This window comes from Ostrinia nubilalis, chromosome 13, assembly GCF_963855985.1.
Source record: "Ostrinia nubilalis chromosome 13, ilOstNubi1.1, whole genome shotgun sequence".
Lineage (NCBI taxonomy): Eukaryota > Metazoa > Arthropoda > Insecta > Lepidoptera > Crambidae > Ostrinia > Ostrinia nubilalis.
In genome coordinates this window covers 14,785,312-14,805,694 of record NC_087100.1, presented here as the reverse complement: position 1 = coordinate 14,805,694, position 20,383 = coordinate 14,785,312, and the positions used below count along the sequence as shown (strand labels likewise).

General features: G+C 40.4%; 1 protein-coding gene across 1 annotated transcript; it reads right to left on the bottom strand.

Moving 5' to 3' along the window:
* Nucleotides 1-457: 457 nt before the first annotated feature.
* LOC135077350 (mucin-2-like) lies at nucleotides 458-19,290 on the bottom strand. Its single transcript, XM_063971874.1, has 8 exons — nucleotides 19,221-19,290; nucleotides 12,130-12,685; nucleotides 11,814-12,054; nucleotides 11,395-11,712; nucleotides 10,180-11,316; nucleotides 4,596-4,772; nucleotides 2,684-2,781; nucleotides 458-2,100 (listed from the first exon to the last, which is right to left on the bottom strand). The coding sequence occupies exons 2-8, from the start codon at nucleotides 12,555-12,557 to the stop codon at nucleotides 1,833-1,835; spliced, it is 2,667 nt and encodes an 888-aa protein (XP_063827944.1). The 5' UTR covers nucleotides 12,558-12,685; nucleotides 19,221-19,290; the 3' UTR covers nucleotides 458-1,832.
* Nucleotides 19,291-20,383: the final 1,093 nt, after the last annotated feature.

The following is a 20,383-nucleotide window of genomic DNA, read 5'->3' as shown; positions in this document are numbered from 1 at the left end:
ATTAATGATGTGACATGTAATGTGCTGAATATGACTGTTACAATAGATCCATACGTTTTGTTATATTTTATAAATACATACGATAAAGGCCTTTGAGTGATAATGGCTTAACCAGACCACTTGTCTAGAGACTATACTCCATTTATTGCAAAAGAAACTAATTCTCGCTTGAAGACACATCAACTTACATCTATGACATAGAACACGACAGTACACCGAAACTAAAAGAAGCACTAGGTTTGGTTCGTGCACACAAAGTTAACGTCAGTCTTTGAACAGTCAAATCACATAAAATTATTGCTGAAAATGTATTCACGACTAAGCCTCTAAGAGATCTAACGTCCTTATTCTATCCAACTCAGAGGGTAATCGATAAATGAAGGCCAACGCTTTCTATCATTTACAAAACATTAAAGGACTACGGTACCGATGATATACAGGTCCTACTTACTAATCTACTGTCGATGAGGCATACGAAGGCAACTATAAGTGTATCAATATTTCACTATGAAAATCGTTACTTCGTTACCTGTTTGTAATACTAGCTCTATAAAAGAATTATTTAAGGAGGTGATTGTGTAGGAATGAATATAGTTTCAGACTATCATCTAGTACATAGGAAGGTAAATACTAATATAGGTATACGAGGTTACGTATCATCTGAAATAACATTACTCAATGACAATAAACTTTGATATAAGTGAATAAATTAGAAAGTATCAACTAGACGATATTGCGGACTCTAAGCTATTGGTGCGTCAGGTTAAGGATAAAATATAGTTAAATAACTAACTATAAATATAATATCTTAATTAAATGCGTCCTTATTAGTACATATCTATGATTGTACATAAAGAGTAATTGTGCATTTGGTAAGTATACCGTTTTTTTGGGTCTTTCTTATTTTTAGTACTTATAATTTAAACATTTACAACTTTTTATTCTAAAGTATTCACCAAATGAAGATTTTTCTCTCGAGTCCTGTTATTTACATTACAATAAATATGATAAACTATTTACAAAATAGCAAAAAGTGCGCAAAAAACGATTTCACAAAATATGCATTTGAGCAATACGTTTAATATATTTACAAAAAGCATATTTACATAGTTTTATATTATAAAAGAAATTAAAACTTATAGCGAAGTAAGTAGACTAAAATTACACTTGTATAAAAAGGTATAAAATAAAATAATGAAATGAGAACGAACATGATACAAAGAAATAGTGTCCTACAATAATTCCTACCATTAGTATACCTACAGTAAACCGATCTGATGTTTTATAAACGAGTTATTGCTATCAGGAAGTACCTATTTACACGTCAAGCGTACCTTACTAACAAGACATCAAAAGTTAAACTGAAAGAAATCAAAGTTCAACGAATGCTTCTACCTATTACATTTCTAGAAGTTACGACAATCTACTTTTCATGTCTTAAAATAGTATCGTATCACATTAGATTAGAATTTTGTATAATATTCTTTTGACTTGACAGCTGTCAAAACGTGCACACTATCAAGTTTGCCTTGTTTCGTGAACTAACCGCAACATGATCGAACACGGGAGAGGTTATGATTAAACATGCTAGAAAATTACCTGTATCAGAGAGTATGTTGAATTAAGTTTAATTACAAGCTCTAAGAGTAGGCGCACACAGTTGATTTTTCGTCGGCCGATAGTTTAGTCGCGCTGTTGATCAGTATGGGCATGTATGGGAGTGCGCACACTACGCCGATTCGATTTGGCCGATTCTTCATACAATTTGAAATCGGGCACAACTATCGGCCAACTAAAAATCAACGGTGTGCGCCTACTCTTAAAGTTAGCACTCAATCGGAGTTGTCCTGTCCCGGGGCCGCGTTAAGAGTTCTGGTGTCTTCGCTGACTAGGGAGCGGTCGTAGCGTCGTTGGCGCGTGATTTTGGGTCTTATGGAGCTGAGCATAGGGGCGGAGGTGGCGTGGCTGGGCACGCGGCCTAGGTCCTTTCTTCCTTGGAGGAGGGGGGAGGTGACGCTGGAGGATTCGTCTCCCTCGTCGTCTGAGACGGCTGGGAAGCTCTCCTTCATCTTGAGACTGCGTTCTAGGCGGCGAAGGAACCTGCATGAAAATTTATCGGTTAGGGCAACTAGTCGCTAACAAATTAGGCAAGATTACGCTGAATGCGTGAATGAAACGTAGCGTGGGCAGGCCTCCTACTAGGTGGACCGACGATCTGGTGAAGGTCGCGGGAAGAGCCTGGATGCGGGCAGCGCAGGACCGTTCATTGTGGCAAAACTTGGGGGAGGCCTTTGTCCAGCAGTGGACGTCATTCACAAGCGTGGAGATTATGGCAAAACCCTCCACTATAGTGGAGGAGGCTCATAGTCCAGCAGTGGACTGTAAAGGGCTGTTGATGATGATGATGATGGACGTCATTTGGCTGAAAACGAACGAAAACGAACGAACGAACGCTGAATGCAACTTGTGGAAGGTATTTTTTTCATAAAACTAGGTTAGTAATCGCGCTTTGTCTTGGGCTCTACGTTTCAGTTCCTTTCAGAATGTTACTCATAGTTTTTTGCCTTTACAAACTTATATTTGCAGCTATACAATATTATAGAACCCGTTTTCCAACTGCAAAGTTAAGTTTGTGAATCCGGCATATTAGCCGGAGAATATTAAGGTATAACGATGACCTTACCTTATTTGATTGCTGATAGTTCTCAACTTGCTGATCTTCACAGGTTTTCTCGCGTCCTCCGTCAGGTCCAAACTCGAAGATATTTTCGACGACGTATCCTAAAATAATTTCAAGTTAGACAAGCTCATAATTTTAGCTAAATCTTAAAAGCGGAACACCTTTAACTCCTACCATGCGTCTTGATACTTTATAGGTCTTTCGCTATAAGTAGATCTATATTTTTAAGTAAATGTACTGAAATCACTGCGATAAGGGTCCATTACACTATCATAATCTACACATTCCTTAGGGATCTACAGTCAATACTCATTCTTTCATTCCAACCACCTAATGATAATGATCTCTATGATGAGTCCAGTAGAAGTATACTATGTTAGTTATATGTATGTAGTTTTCTAGTACCTACTCTTAATAGCCTACTGATGACATACACAATCATATACTAATTTAACTTTGACATTGTTGTAGGTACAGTATAGTTAGGTATGACAAGCTATATGGTTTAATTCACAAATTACAGATTGATATCATTATAATATCAATACAGTCATGAATGTGAACTTCTTACAGCGGTGGATCATCTACCTACTGGTTTAATGAAGTATAGGTATTGTTGCGCTCACCAGTTGGCGCCACTGTTTGGCCACAATTGCTAGTGGCGCCAAATGGCGAGAGCAATATGATATACCTCGTAAATCATATTTCAGTGTAGGCGTAGTTAGTTTTGAGTTTTTACAAACAAATTATTGGTCAAAGTTCACCAATGTCTTTAAACATTTTCAAACAATGACCCTCACACAGTAGCATTAGTGAAAATTATGCGCGACAGTCAGCTCTATATTAAATCGGAAACTAAGGGAATAACATCACAATGAAATATTTAAAGTAATTGATTTTCTAAAATTCTAGCTGCGCCTACTTATAGAATTTCATAACTACAAGTATGTTTCAATTGGTACTGTAGCTTGCCATCTCTCAATCACCTCAGAGCTACGGCACTTTTGTCGCCTGAGTGGTTTCCTCAAGCGAGTCGGCTCGCATGGCTGAAAATAATCGGACATCTACACACCTAGCCACAAATAAAAATAATTCAAAACAAATTGTACCAAAAAAAATAGCTCGCCCAGCGAGAGTTGAAGCGATGAAACAAGCAAAGATTTGTATCTGTATACGCCTGTCGCGCTAGCATCTTGCGTATTCAGACTGATTCGTGTGTTCTATTTTCATTAATATTAAATCAGTGTGAGTATGCGTCCGCCTCAACTTTCGTTGCTCGAACTATAAATAATAATTAAAAATTATTAGAAAAATACAAGTAAGCATACATTTACAGCAAAGTCAAAAAGATATTGAAATTGAAAATATGATTTAGTAGCCTGTTATTTAGTCGTATTTTTAATAATAATATACTTAAACTATTTATAGGTGTCTATGTATTACTGATTGCATTATAATGTATCTACAGTTATTTATACTCTTATGTAAACTGTAGTTGTAGTAGGTAATGGCAAGTAAAAGTATTTTCAAATAGTTATAATAATATGTCATTTATATTACACGTGTGTAAATTTTATTGCTATGCTATTCCAATTTTTCGACGCTGACAGAACATGCTTAATAATTTGCTTGTATTTATATTTTGCAATTGCTATCATTTTTTTCATCATTTTATGTTTCATCTTTTAGAGCGCATTCACATTTGGGCGATTAAGGATTAAGCAGCGCGAGAAATTTCGTACTATGTGACAGCGGATGCATGCCTTCACATTATAAAAACGCCGCTGCCGCGCTGCAGTCGCGCTACTAACGCCCTAATGTGAAAGCGCTTTAAAAGCCACAAAATCAGTTCAATCAACGTGCGAAAAATCCGAACATCTAAACCCTTGCTTATTCCACCCCTAAGTCCATTCACCTGCATCTCCAAATCGGGCGGCACTCTTAACTCCCTAGCGGAGGCCACTGACGCGACAGAGGCGTTGGAGACAGAGTCTTCGGATGACGATGACGAGGCGGGGGCGGGCGCCTGCGAGCGCGAGCGACGCCGCCCGCCCTTGCGGCTGCGAGTGGTGGCTTCGCGGCAGCCTGGCACCTAGACACGGTGAGTCGTTGAAACTTATTGAACTGCTATAGAAATACCACCCACATTGATAAAATAGTCATCATCATCATCATTTCAGCCACAGGACGTCCACTGCTGAACATAGGCCTCCCCCAATGACTTCCCACATCGCACGGTTGGTAGCGGCCTGCATCCAGCGCCTTCCTGGGTGGACGTCTCACGCTGCGTTTTCCGGTGTTTCTATATGAGATCGAATCAGAAATGAGGAGATCCGTAAACGAACTAAAGTCGCTGACATAATCAAAATCAAAAATCAAAATCAAAATTTTCTTTATTTGATTAGACTAATTAAATTAGTTCTTGCAAATCGTCAAATGCTCTTAAGGAGCCTATACATGTCTCATTCTTTTTTTGCGCTACCAGCGCTTCGAGACAAACATTTGGCAAGTGCTGAGAAGAAGCGCCGCAACAAACCACCACCAACCACAACCACTGTCTGCCGGTTTAAAAATATATATAGCCCGACGGATTAGCAAGCTGAAGTGACAGTGAGCAGGGTACATAGTACGCAGAACTGACGGCCGATGGGGCAGCAAGGTTCTGAATAACATAGTAAGTAACCTAAAATCTATTAAGAGCGTTTACGTCTAGCGTGGCATGTCAAGTTTAGGTAATTTCGATGCTAGTTTTATTCACACTAAAATAATTATGACTGTGTGCGTGTTCTCACGCTCTATAGTCAAACCAAAATACTTTGATCCACCATCGTAAAAGTGTGCCAGGCTGTCAAGTGACAGCTCAAGGAAACTATAAAATCTTCAAATCTTCCAACACCGACTCCATAATTATAAATAATGGTATACATTAGTCCTAATCAATAATAAATACGTAAATTCTTTATCAAATAGTAAATTATCAAAGGTTTTTTACTATTTTGAGAATATTTTATACAGCCTATGTTCAGCAGAAAAAAATTTGAATTTTAATGGTGAGAGATTTTTTCAAATCGGTTCTATTCAAAACAAACTTTTCCTGTTTACTATTCTTTTTTTATCCGGAAAATGCATAACATTTCATACCCACCAGCTGCGGGGGCAGCTAGTGGGTTATGTGGGGTTCTTCCTACCAGAAGGTGGGTAGCCCCTACACCCACTGAAAACCTGACTGTTTCTGCCATGATCCATATGAGTGATATGAGGGAACGCGGGACATCGCCATTGGCTGTTGCCTGTAGCATTCGTCCTTAGCCGCCACCAGACACCTCCATGTCTAGCGACCGAGGCCTGTTAGGAAGGGACAGTTGGAGACCATAAGCTGTCCTCTTGCGCCCAGGGTGTCGGCGGCGGATAACCGGAGTGTCGGCTGAGGCCTCTCGCTCCCCCTTTCCACTGATTCTTTCTGTGAAAGAACACTTTCACAGAAAGTAAGCACACTATACCATAAGATTATTTGTCTCATCATATATTTTATACTAATGTAGATATTGTTTCCGAAAGCGAGCGGGTTCATTCCGTACCTGTACGCTTCATGCGTTCTCTAGCAAAAGCTGAAAATCAGTGTTCTGCCCTTTTGAGGGTAGTGTTTATACTGAGCTCTTTGCTTTTTGCATCGCTTTCGCTGCGGCACACATCACTCTGACGCAGGGAACTATTTGAAACGCTAGTCATCTTTATCTTATGTTGTTTTGTCACTTTTGTTATGTTGCAACTGTTGAAATTATTACTAACCTGTGTAACAAAATACCAGTGGTGTCACCTAGTGTGTTTCTTGACTAACTAACTTTATTTCGATATTGAATTGAATTTCAATAGCAACTATACATAATGTGTGTGTTAAAAGCATTAAAAAAAGTGTGTTACAACAAATAAACAATTTATCTATCTATCTCACGCCTCTTCCCGATTGGTAGGGAGAGGTCATTTCCAATCGCCGCTCGTTCGTTTAGGCTGGGCACTGTTGGAACGTGTCAGTCTGCTGCGGTGACTCACGTGCCAAGACTGCAGTGTTAACTGACAACCATCTACAGGCTCTCGGCCTATACGGTGGAGGAATGGCCCGAAGCACCCACGGCCCGGTAGAACCTGGGTCGCCCTTTGTGTGAGGCGATCATGCCGACGCACCCACTCCTCTAATACAGGCAGAACTGCCTCTATGGTGCGACGTAAAATTTGGCTGACGGCCAGGCGTACCCTTCAGCACTCTAGGGCCTAGATCCTCAAGCCTCTACCTTTTGGTTTCAACCTCTCGTGGTGCACGTACAAGTACATTTCCCCTTGGGACCTATGGTCACCTCGCAACTGGCGTCTATTCTCGGTTGTCGACACTAGCTTTGTCGCCACTGAGGATAAATGGCATAAATAATATCGATTGTCACCAGTGGTGACACATACTTTCCCAGTTGTAGCTACAGGCTTTCTCACAACTTATGACAAATTAGAAAAATACATCCCAATTATGCCTAGTGGGGACGTACACAAATATTGACGCAAATGTCATCGTGCATGACATACGTAAAGTGAAAGTCAAGTAAGACCAGATGAATACAAATATTATTAATTTTATTAATAATTCGTACGCGTGGACCTCGTTTTACTCATTAGTTCGTAAAATCTGTTGTTTGATATCATGTTGATAGATGGCGTTTAAAAACAGTAGTTCAAATTCAAATTCAAATTCAAATTATTTATTGCATGTCACATGGGTAAGGGTTGACAAGAACATAATATTGAACATGTTTATCCAGCGCTGTAGATTTTAACCAATGACGATAGATTGCGCTTTTTAGACACGTCTTATTTATTTATTGAAATTTATTTGTCACATATCGTCATAAATTATAGCCTATAATTATGTTAATCTGGTTTATAAACAATAATACTGTAAAGTTTCAACAAAATCCGTTCAGTAGTTTTTGAGTGAAAGAGTAACAAACATCCAGACATCCAAACTTTCGCATTCATAATATTAGTAGGATTGTTATACGTCGCCACTAATGACAATATTTTTTTTCCCATTTATCCTCAGTAGGGACATAGTCAGTATCCACAACCGGGAATAGACGGACTGCGGATACTATGCGGTATCCACGAATTACCTCAGCCTGTGCCTCAGTGATATCATGCGTTGCGCTTTTTTTAACAGTAGGATGCTCCACGACTACACAGCACTGTGCCATACTCGAGCTCCATATAGGACCATAATTATAACGCGCGACGCAAAAGTAGGTATAGTCAGCGACTCAGTGAAGCCGGGCCTCCGAGATTGGGCATCAACCGGCTTAGTGCGCCGGCGGTAGCCAAAAGCTTAGGGGTGAGACGATTCAAGTGGCCGTCAAATGACCACTGTCCAACTAACTACAATCCGAGGTACCTACCGCAAAGATTTTCCGACTGTAATATGTTGTGTATGTTCCCCCTACAACTAGGTGGGACCCTGCTGGCAGAGCATTCCTATTAACTATTCTGTAACCACCTATTTATGGCAAATAAATTATTAGTATTATTCCTCTTTATAATATTAGTACCTAGGTATACATACATAACTTGCTGTTCCAAAATTTCGTCATTCGTTTTCGTTTCATCGCTAAAAATAACTTAATTTTATTTTTCATTACGTATAGAATTTGTAGTAAAAATAGACTGTAATGAAAAATAACAATAAAATATTTTAATTACCACGTGATCGCAAAATCTACCACCAAGATTTTGCGGATACACTATAAAAGTCCAGCTACCTGTCAAAGATCAACGTACGCGTGACACATGTCAGCAAAGCACTGAGCGACGTGACCTCACTCTGGAACGCCTCGAGGCGGACTGAATTTGAACTTTTTTTTTTTTTTTTTTTTTTTTTTTTTTGAAGGGACGCGCGCTGGTAGCTTGAAGAGCTTTTCCAACTTCACCGGGCAGAGTGGCGAGTACAGAAGGTACTCTAGCCGTTTGGCGATCGTCGGTGCGCGTGCCGACGAGGCCGAGTGTGGGCTTCGCGAAGCGAAGCCCAGGCTCGTCCGCGTCGGTCGCAGACCGACGTTCGCGATCGGGCCGTATCGAGCGCATAAGGCGCCCGATCAGTGGCGAACCCAACTAGAGGGTTGCCCACCGCGGTGTTGGACCAAAGTCCAGCCTACGGCGGGCTCACTCTAGTGGGCCCGATCGAGGGGACTACGGACGCGGCCTGAGGGCGCCACGGTAGGCTCGGACCTCGGCTCAGGCCGTGTCCGGGGGACGGATAGGTCTCAGGCCGTGTCCGGGGGACGGATAGGACTCAGGCCGTGTCCGGGGGACGGATAGGACTCAGGCCGTGTCCGGGGGACGGATAGGTCTCAGGCCGTGTCCGGGGGACGGATAGGACTCAGGCCGTGTCCGGGGGACGGATAGGGCTCAGGCCGTGTCCGGGGGACGGATAGGTGAATTTGAACGATTCGTGCGCGGCGTTTTATAGTACTTTTCAAATACTCATAGAAAAAAAATTACAATGAATTATTTTAAATTTCAAAGTAAATATTTTAGATAAGATATTCTTCTATTATATTAAGCTATTTTTGTGTTAAATAAAGGAAGAATATTGGTGAAAAAATCACTTTGATTTTTGGATATTTCACCTTCTTTTAATTTGTGATTTCTTATTGTAAAATGCTTAAATCTAAAAATTTTCTCAGATAACTATTTGCCCAAGGATCTATGCTATAGGATATAAATGTTTGTCAAATCGTTTTCATAGTATTTTTATAAAAATTTCAGCTTGTAAACTGACGCTAAAGTGGAAATTTACAAAACCTGTGTGGACTTATCTTGATAGAATTCTTAAATGCTAAACTAATCGCAATATTTTCTCAATTAACTATTTAGACGACGAAATTGCCTAACTATTTATGCCTATAACATATTTGTAGTATTACTGGTTAATGATTGTAACGAGTTGAAAAAGTACTGTTTTTGCGCCAAACGGCGTAAACGCTCTTAACAAATAAAATTCCAAATCACGTGGGCGAGAGCAACGCGTAAACCGATAGCGCCACGCTCTCGCTGGATTTCAAAATGCCCAAATTAAAAAAAAAACTGCTACAGCAAGGAAAAGATCGGTAGGTACTTTTAAGTCGATAGTACCTATTTATTAACCTCTGTGTATGCTTTAAGGCTGCGTTTCCACTAGAGATGTGCGAGGATGCGTAGCGAGGTATGGGTTTGTAAAGAACCAATAGAATCGCTTCATTTACCTCGCCTCGGTCAGCACAGCTCTGGTAGAAACGCAGCCTTATTCTGAACATTTGTCTACACGAACGTGCTGTGCCGATAGTGTCGGCATGCTTAGGTGAATAATAAAGCACCCTTACGGTAGTAACTTAGCATTTGGTAACCGCCATCCAGAACACACACACGACCTAAATTTTGACTCAAGAACTATCCTGCTATAAGAAATAACTGCACATTTTACATACCTCTAGCAAATTGTGCATAGAATGCGGCATATGCGGCAGCGTCGACTTGGTCGTTCCCGCGACTTCATGAGACGCAGTTCTTGTGGTTCTTCTGTCTCTTTTTCTCCCCGACTTCTTCTGCGTATTGTTCGCCGACTTACAGTTGTTCCCTTTCACGCACTCCGAACTTGGGAAATCATACAAGCCGTCAGAGTCGGTAAACGGCAGCTGTCTACCGTAAAATTGAGGCGAGAACCTTCCCAAACCAGTCTTATCGCTCAATGGACTCTCACTTCTAGAACTAACGGGGCTTAACGGTCTACTGCAGTCGGAAAGCAACGTAGGCGGCCTCAAACAAGCCTTCTCATCTAAACCTCTTTCCACACTAATACATTTAACTATTGAACATTTGGTCACTCCGCTAGGCGAAATTATCGTCGTCTGAGGCACCTCTAAAGTTTCTTTCAAACTGACCAACGTTTCTAATTCCTTAGCACTGGACGGCACATCATCTACTCTCTCATCCGTTCCGATTCCTTCATCATTCGATTCTAGTAACGGATCGTCTGATAATGTCTCTGAATCGGATCTCCCTCGTCTCCTTTCATTGGAGTCGTCGTTCGAAGCAGCAGGACTGGAGTTAGTTTTCATCAGCGGTCGTCTTCTCGATTGAAAACAAGAAGGGCCTCCACCTGAACCCGGATCTTCCATTTCAGAGGGACACAAAGGGTTGCTTGACCCGCACCGAGAAGGACCAGGACTTGCCATAGAACTGTATCCAGACGAGGATAGATTTGATTCTGACGGTGCTCTCTCTCCTCTGGCAGACATGGAGAATGGGCTTAGGTAGCACATATTTCCACTAGGTGGCGGTGGTCTTGGGGACATCGGTTCGTCCGATTCTTCACTTGCGTTGTACGTGACAGTTATTAGAGGAGGCGGTTGAAATTCTAAATGTGGTGGGGTGCGCCTGGGAGGAGGTGAACCCGGTGAAGGCCGCTCTATCGTGAGAATCGGGACTCTGAGGGTAGGAGGCGCGGGCGATGGAGAAGACATTTCTCGTTCAGAATCTTGACTGTGAGTGAAGCTGGGGCTGGGAGAGTCAGTTACGTGAGTGGATGGTGTTGGCGTTTCACTGCAGATAGCTGGCTGGCGGAGCTGAAACAAAAGAAAGGCATTTTGAAGATGTGACATAAAAATTGTAGATAGTAAATGTTACATTGAACTCAACATTACCTTCAGTCGTAGCCCAGATAGAGGTCTCTCGGGCTTAGTCTCATACTTTATCTCGTCCAGCTCATCTTCACTTGGAGATACGCATGTTGCCGTCGATTCGCTCTTCGTGTCTGGCTCCATATTAGCTCTTGGCATGCGGGGTGAAGGGAGAGGGGTAGGAAGCGGGGTAGGCAGTGGAGTTGGAAGGGGCGTGGGCAGTTCTCGAATAGGTGAAAGGCATTTATTTATGCCACTGGGTACTTCAAGCAAAATAGATGGAGGATGTAGAAGGTTGCTGCCTGAAGACGAAGATTTGTGAGCACTCAAAGGATCAAGAACCTAAAAACAATCAAAATTATCAAGTTTAATAATATTAATGCATGCGTGAATAATTTGGAAAAGGAGATGAGAAAAAATATTTATCAAAAGAGAACCATTACCTGTATTTCAATGGTGTTATGTGGCCTAGTGACTGGTGAATCCGGAGCTAGCGAGGGTATGTGTGAAGATGCCAGGGATATATCATCAGCATCCACAGTGTCATCCTGTGGTGATGATGCTGAAGGCGTGCTTGAGGCTGAGACTCCCCCAGATGATGCGCGAGACACTATCGCAGCTGACGATGACGAGAAGTTTCGAAACATGGCGAGGATGGAGTCAGCACTGGATATTTTTGGTTGTCTGAAAGGAAAAAAAAAATTCAAACATGAGAGATAACAGAAAAAGAAGTTAAAAATAAGTGAAGTTATAATTTACCTTGAATATTTTTTCAAAGCAGCATGAGCTAACGTCAAATCAAGACTGGACATGGAATCACTGCCTTGATTGCTCGACGTACTATGAGGAGATCTAACCTCTACACCAGGGGATGGCGGAGTACTTGAAGCTTTAGCTTTCATACCTCTATCAGCTATGACTGCCATTGGAATCGCTATCGTATTTACCATGTCCACATCAGAACTGGAGCTCATTTCAGCTGAAACTTTGTTCAGTAATCTAGCGAAGGTAACTTTTTTCTCTAACTTAGGATCTGATATGTGCCTCATCGAGGGAGATGTTGAGGGTGTGGACGCTTCACTTGCAAATGAAGTCTCTTTATTTTCTATACCGTAGTCCACAAAAGCAGGAGCGCTTTCTACTGTGCTCAGAGTCCTTTTCTCCGACATCTGTATTAGTTCCCCCATCGTGATCTTCTTTGAGTGGTCGTTCCCCGATGCCGGACTTATCAACTGCTGAAGAATTTGCTTTTTTTCTGCTGCGTTTTTCTTTGTTGGTGTTGAGTTATTGCGTTTTTTCCGAGGTGATGGTGTTCCTGTGTTAAAAACCTTGATATAGCATTCATTTGGAAACCAAGTCGTTCTATGATAAGCATCTGATACAACATCAATGTTCATGACAAAGCTACATTTAGAAACATCTCAGAACTGGGTTGAAAAAAAACATTTATAGAAAACACTTAGGGGTTGAGAGATCACCATCATGCCTTGATCTCCTTAGTGCATCTATGGAAGCCAATTCTTTAGGGTTAGTGCCAAGAATATTGGAAATTTTGTTAATGTGCCAATTGAGTTCTTTGATTGACATGTATGTAGGTATAAGTTAGGTTTAGTGTAAATTGCAAGTGTTTGGTTCACGATACAAACGAATGGGGATGTTGATCTACCAATGTTGTATATGGTTATTGGAATTTCAAAATAAGCAACACTTAAAGCAAACAGTAAATTGCACATTGAAATTGAATTAACATTGACGGTAAATTATTTCCAATAACCATATGAAAAAGGGCATTGTTGTGCTTGTAATGCATGTTATGCAGCAAGAGGTTAGATTGAAGTAATTTCTATTTATGTACAGAATGAGGCTATTTATTATCAAATGCAGAACAATGTCCAATTTAAACAGCATGCTAAATGCTAAGCAACATTCATTAAACATAGAAAATCATCTTTTAAACTGTCATTCTCAAGAAAAGAAATTACACTAATAGAAAAATTACGAAAGATAAGATAGTTGACAGATTAAAAGATGCAATAGCTGGACGATCTAAAAAGGTGTTAAACGAAGGAGGAGCGTCTAATGCTTCTGTGCGTAGTCAAGAGTGCACACATCGAGAAGTAAGAAGATAGCAGGACCGGGTTATATTGGCCAAGGACAGCATTCCACACCGAGTGCCATTCACAGCAGGTCCACATCCAGTGCTATCAGAGCTCTGTGCACCGCGCGCTCCGCAGAGATGGTCGAATGCGTTTACATTTGCAAACAAAGGGAAATAATGTGTTTTGAACTGATTTAAGCAGTTTCGTTGATTAGTTTAGCTTTAACAAAATGGTTTCAATAATGTATTTTTATTTTAGCTGGTTTGTTAATATGTTCAGAAAGATCATGATTTTCAGTAGAATGTTAGGATAACTAAAATGAGTTACTGATTTCTTTAATATCGAGATGAAAACTGAACAGTTTGATGAAAGAAAAGAGCTCTTGAGAGAATATGGAGATTGAGATGAATCTGATGTTTGAAAAAGTTGAAGTAAAATAAGGAATAAGTGAAGCCATCGACTATACAGCACTTGTGAGTTATGTAGGTAATGAAAGTTCAAACGTTAACGATATTGATCAAAGTCAACATTTATGTGAAGTTGAACTACAGTGAATTTCAGAGAGCAAGAAAAGTGAGTCACGTAATACGCACAAGTACATTGTAGACACAGATCAAACGAATCTGGTGAAAAATGTAAAGACATTCAGATTAATAAGTGTGTCATATTATCAAAACAAATATGGTCAAAAAGATTGGATTTCTTGTGATTATGAAGTCGGTAGGGATGATATTGAATTTGTATAGTTTGAAAATTGAATATGATGAGTCAAATCAAATCTCTGAGGCTAGAGAATTCGTGAGATTGGTATAATATGTGGAAAATTTGTGTAATTTGTGCGACAAGACTGAACAAATATTAACGCAGTAAATAGGTGATTACGTTGGAACATCAACATTGAAGCGGAAAAAAATACCGATGACGACGTTTTTTTATATTAATTAAAATCAAGTGGATCCAATTTCAACAATGATTTATACTGGGACGTGTAAAAGCCTAGTTTCGTGTCCATGTCCCAACGTACTCCCCGGTTACTGCCACCAAAACCGGACATAAAATCATTACTAATGAAATGGAGGTTCGTGTATGATCGCGCATCAGTGCGGAGTGCGCGGGCGCCGGCGCTCCGCTCCTTACGTCCGGGCGGCGGCTTTAACAGATCGTCCAAGCTAAAGGTGCGCGCGGCCCTCGGGTGCGGCGAGAGCGTGACCGACGGCTTGCGGATACCGAGCCGCGTGAGCAGCGTGCGCTCGGCCGCGCCCGCGCCCGCCGCCTGCCCACCGTGCGCGCGCCAGCCGGCTGTGGCACAGAATTCAGAATAAATAATAGTAGTACCTACAGAAGGATTACTCCGCAAGACGATTTAAATAAATGCGAGTCTTGCTACCACGCGATACCCCTTAATTTAATTTATTGTCCGTGGTGCATAATCTTTTTCTTAAAGGTTTTAAACCTTTGTTTGTCACCTGTCATCCGCTTTGCAATGGAGGGAAGTCGAACCTTAATTTCGAACTCCTCCTATGTTCTTCTGATTAATTTCGTTGCGGGTCCAATGACAGTTTAACTTTCCCCCGGGACAAACTTGACCTTCATTGATTGGGTTTTTGTGGCGGTCAAGCTGTAGATCCTGGCTACACAGGAGTTGCAGTGGTGGGAACGAGAGGTGGGAATAGTCCCGTACCACGCGATACAGTGTAATTCAGCTCGCACAGTACTACGTACCTACAATTTTATTCACCTACAAGTTTTGTCTCTTTCTATCGCGTGTCTCTGAACTCTTCTTACGCTATTAGGGTTGCTATGCTGTCTAGTGAAAAAATAGAATTAACCTACTTAGGTATTTGTAATGAGGTACGTATGTAGGTAAGTATTAGTGTTATTTTACCTTTGTAAAAATAACATTTTAAATATACCTACTTAGGATAAAAAAGTACTTATTTTAATACAATGTCTTCATTCATACCTATTTTAACATTTGTATTTGGCTTTGCACAAACTTAATCTAATGTTACTCGCTGTACTTTGGCAACAATTTATTTTTTACTGAATATTGTTGGGGTACCTATGCATTATGGTAAAAGAACTAGCTTGTCGTAATTTGGTGTATCGATGTTACCCTTCCGTTTCATTTACCTACACGGAAAGGTAATAGTTAATATTTTAACGATAAAATTCTTAAAACATCATAAATTGTATTCAAAAGAAATTATTTATTAAAGGCAAAACATAAAGTTCCGACGGGCGCGCGCGTGACACCCGACTGATATAATACCCGCCGGCGGGGCGCTTCGCTGTAGGTAATTATCGGATGTACCGCGCGGAGTGAGCCAGGCCTGGCTGTGGACAAACGCTGCCGTCACTGCTCCTCGCGCGCCACGGCCGCGTACCGCCGTCCGCCGCCCGCGCGCCCGCCGCGCGCCGCTAGCGGCCGTGCGTGGACAACCCAATATAGTTCCAAAATACTGAACTGTCCTATGCATGACATTGACAGTGGGGCGCCACCGTCAATACCGGAACGCTGGTTCCGATTTTTGCCATGTTGGAAACCATATAGTTGAACGATGGTAGCGCCCCCCTGTCATTGAGTTTGGTGGGACAGTTCAGCGTGGGTCATCTATACTGTATACCGCGTCAGCGACACGCCCGTATTCTTAAACGACTCGACTTTTTTGTGTGGCAACTTTTTTTGTTGTGGCAACCTCTTCCAAAGGTTTATGTCTGCCAGTGTCTTTTTTATGGAATCGTGGATTATAATCTTGAGGAAATCACATCAAGCGAATTTACGTCAATGAGGGTTTTCGCGATTGAAAAATCCGCCAGATGGCGGGACGTGGATGTAGGGTCTGACTGCTGCGTGATTGGTGGATTTTGACATATCTGTCAATGTCATGTCAAAAATAAGCATTTGGACCTCGCGGCTACGTATTGCCATCTGGCGGATTTTTCAATCTCGAAAACCCTCATTAACGTACATATTTGCTTTAGAGGCACAGATATGGATTAGAGTAGATACAGCAAGTTGATCGTCAAAGCGTGCCATTCCGATATGTCCAAATGGACATACATGGTCGAGTGATGTTCATGTAATCCGATTACAACAATCGGTAACGATGATTTTACGAGAACAGTAGTACGAACACGGTAGAAAGAAGATATTATTTACGGATTGAGAATTGTAATTAACAGCACAAGTAGCAAATAATTAATTAGAATAAAGTAGCAGTAGAAGAAGTATAAAGTAGCATTGTTTTTAATACATATCCTGCGATGTACTCTTAAGAGTTAAAACCATGGTCCCTGTAGATATGTGGTGCACTCATACCGATCCCAAGGAACCGTACTTACTCATAACAATAAGACACACACTGATCCATGTATTCATGCACTTGACAAAATGTCTTGAAACGCTGGTAGGGTAAAAAAAAATAACGAGATTTGACGATTTGTAAGAATTACTTTATTTTAAAAAGGTAAATAAAGATGTTTTTGGTTTTGTATTTAACAAATTATCAGTTTTATCAGAATTAATTAATTTTCGAATCAAGTCACATGATATATTTCGATGACTTTGCGAATGCAGTACGATGATACGATTACTTTTACGTTGCGGCAATCACTAAAATTCGCTAAAATGACACTAATGACGTTTAAAAAGTGGCACGCTCGGCTTCATACAATTTTTGACACATGCTGCATCTATCCATATCTGTGTTTAGAGGCAACCTCCAGGGCATCGCAATTGTTGAAAAAAAAGTGAATTTACTTCAATTTATTTATTTTATTTTCTTTGAAGCAGATTGAAATGGCAACATTCAGTCAATTTTGAGGTAGTTTCAATATAGTTTTCATTGTTGCAAAGGGATGCCTTGCCTGTAGTTCTAAGTCGAGTTAGATCTAAAACGAGTCCAAGAATATGGGCGTTGAGTTGAGGATATTGGATTTAAAGATAAGACAAGATACCTCCAGTACGAAAAGATCATCATGAGTTATTTCATTTATATGCCAAATGCCAATTGAATGTTATTTTATAAAATTTGTAATTTCTGCCTGTTTTGAATGATGTATTTGAATTCTTACCTTTGACAGTCGATACTTTGTTGATCCACCATGTTTAATAAAGTATGTATTTGGGTAAGAATCAAATATAATGTTATTCTATTTTGTGCATGCTGTATCTTGAATTATAACTTTATAGGATTCAAAGGAAAATATGACTAAATGGCCTAAAGCATACAGTTGTTTCGGGATGTCCAAGCGCATCGTGTTTTATCTGGTAATCCTTTTTGCAAAAACATTAAGAGAAAAAATGCAATGACTTCAACTTGATTTTGTTTGATTTATTTGCAATCTATTTGTTACTGCTCTTACATTTGAAGATATTCCTTGTATTTTACCAAGTTTTAGAAATATTTTCGAAATTTTGTTCGTGAGATTTTTCGTCGACAAATGATTGTGTCTTTTATAATCAAGTTAAAGCATTTGCCTAATTTGCGTCGCCCAGAAACTGTACATCTAGAGGGTACAAATCTAAACTATCCAGTACATGCACCGACATATCAGTGACAAGTCTCTAAGGTTCACGGCTAAAGAAGTTTCTGAACTCGCAAATGGAAACACAGAGATAGAAAAGATATCAAAAGAAGATAAAGTACTCAAAACGTGTCCTTACCATCCCAGAGACAGTGCGTTTATTGATAAAATACATGAGTTAGCGGAAACAATCTTACTTATAAGGAAGCATCTTCAATATTACTGTGACAGAGTAATGCTATACAGAGTTAGTATCCTCATCAAATTAACTAAGTCAACTGTGTATTTACCAGGTGGCGTAGCGTGGGGACTACGATCTTAATTGATTCATTAACAGTTACCACTTTGTCTTTTAATTCAAAGTTAGCTTTAGATCTTTTTAATCTTTCATCAGTATCTAATTTGGGTTTTTATTTTTCAGAGGGAGAAAAAGAAAAGATTCAAGTTTCACTTTCATTTATACTTAGGTACCTATATCATCATCTATATAGATTTTACGTTTGTAGGTGGATGCTGTACTTTATGGTTTTCTATATTTATCAAGGTCAAGTCATTGAAACCCCATGCTACGCCTCTATAATACCAAAGTCGTGACAGTGACAAGCTGTACGCGTTGAGAGTGTGCCAACAAACTGATTGGTAGAACAAGTCTGAGTTATGGGATTTGGTACCAATTGGGAGCCTAAAGAATTTGTCCTCCAGCAGTGTGTCGTTCGATTACGATTGATCTCAGTTTATTCTAAGCAGGTTCTAAAAAACTATGTCCATAGTTTTTATCTTTGGCAAACCCTAACCAAAAGGAACTCAAGCGTAAGTTAATAGTGTTCGCATCAAACACATTAGCACAATCGAGTTCAACATACTTATTGCTAAATTGTTTTGTGTCAAACAACAAATTGTTATAGTTATAAAGATCCAAAAAACACAATTAAAAATACACAAGTCTTTTGTAGATGTTAATCTCAGTCATATTACCACAAATCGCTGTGGAATCGAAATGTCATAATCTTCCAGCGTCTTCTTCTTTAAGTAAATTAAGATTTAATGGAATTTACTGAGTAAGAGACCAATTCATCACTTAGCATGTGAGAGTTCAGTCACATAAACTTAATCATATTAGTTTAATACTGAAAAGAAGTAATATTATCACGGCAATTCCCGATCCCAATAGTAACCAAACCACACCGCCTATAGCCCCCCAAAGCAGTAGCAAGTACTTACGTCTAGCGCATCTGTCGGCCTCCTCCGCCAGAAGTTTCTCGATCTTCTCGGGGAAGTGTCTCTTGGCGCACCACACCAGGCCTATGATGCCTAAGACCACGAACACGGCGATAAGGCCCAACCAGAAGGGTTCCTGGATCATCCGTGTTCCCAGGCTCACGATGTTGGGCGTCGGGTTTGGAATCTCGCATCTGAAGATAACGATGACATGAACATTGTTGTCGAAATTGGTATATAATTATGTAACATAATATTAGAAAATTAGATTTGGCTAAAGCCTTCGACAAAGTAACTATTAGTTAGTCATTACACAAACAGTGTAGCATATTAGAAACATTTGAAAGAGAGAAGCAAAATGTTTCTCGAATTAATATTTCCTTTGACAAACCTATAAAAATATTAAATCAATAAGTTAAAAATTCCATTGACGAATCTTAATATTAACAAGTTCAATAATAGGGCTTCCGCAAGGTGCAATATTTGGACCCTAACTTCACATACTGTTTTTTATAAGATCTCTTACACGGTCTCTTGACCATCAGAATATACATTTTTGTTGCAAACTAGCATAACATGGCAAAAGCGGGGAGATGTGCGGGTGAGTGAGAGGAAGTCGACTCGACATTGACATGTGATAATGTTTCGCTCTATGTGCTGTGACTGTCGCCAGTACTTTGATTTTTTGGCGTTGCCTTTATTTAGACAGAAATATTATATAGAGACAGAAACACATGGAAAGCATTGGGGGAGGCCTATGTTCAGTAGTTGGACGTCCTATGGCTGAAATGATGATGATGATGATGATGATTATATAGAGAAAGATAACGAGCTTATTAACTCACCTCTTCCCCTTCCAAGACGGGTTACACTGGCACAGAAACCCGCCATCCCTCTCGGTGCACGCGCCCCTATTATTGCAAGGCCTGGATGCGCACGCTCTCACGCGCTCCGCACAGCGCTTGCCGCGCCAGCCGCGCGCGCACAGGCACGAATAGGAGCCGCCGTCGTCGGTCGCTATGAGGGAGCAGTTGCCGAACACGCAGGGGGAACGCTCGCAGGCTGTTAGCAGGCAGAATATACCTGGAAACATATAGATTGAAGACATTAATAAGCTACTTATGTGAGCGCTCATAGGAGCAGAATACCTACTCATGCCTGAAAAA

Excerpts from the sequence above, each read along its gene's own strand:
- LOC135077350 (XM_063971874.1), bottom strand. The coding sequence starts at position 12,557 with ATGGGGGAACTAATACAGATGTCGGAGAAAAGGACTCTGAGCACAGTA. Across the intron at positions 11,713-11,813 it reads ATAACACCATTGAAATACAG|GTTCTTGATCCTTTGAGTGC; the intron begins GTAATGGTTCTC and ends GATTGTTTTTAG. Across the intron at positions 2,101-2,683 it reads ACTATCAGCAATCAAATAAG|GTTCCTTCGCCGCCTAGAAC; the intron begins GTAAGGTCATCG and ends ATTTTCATGCAG.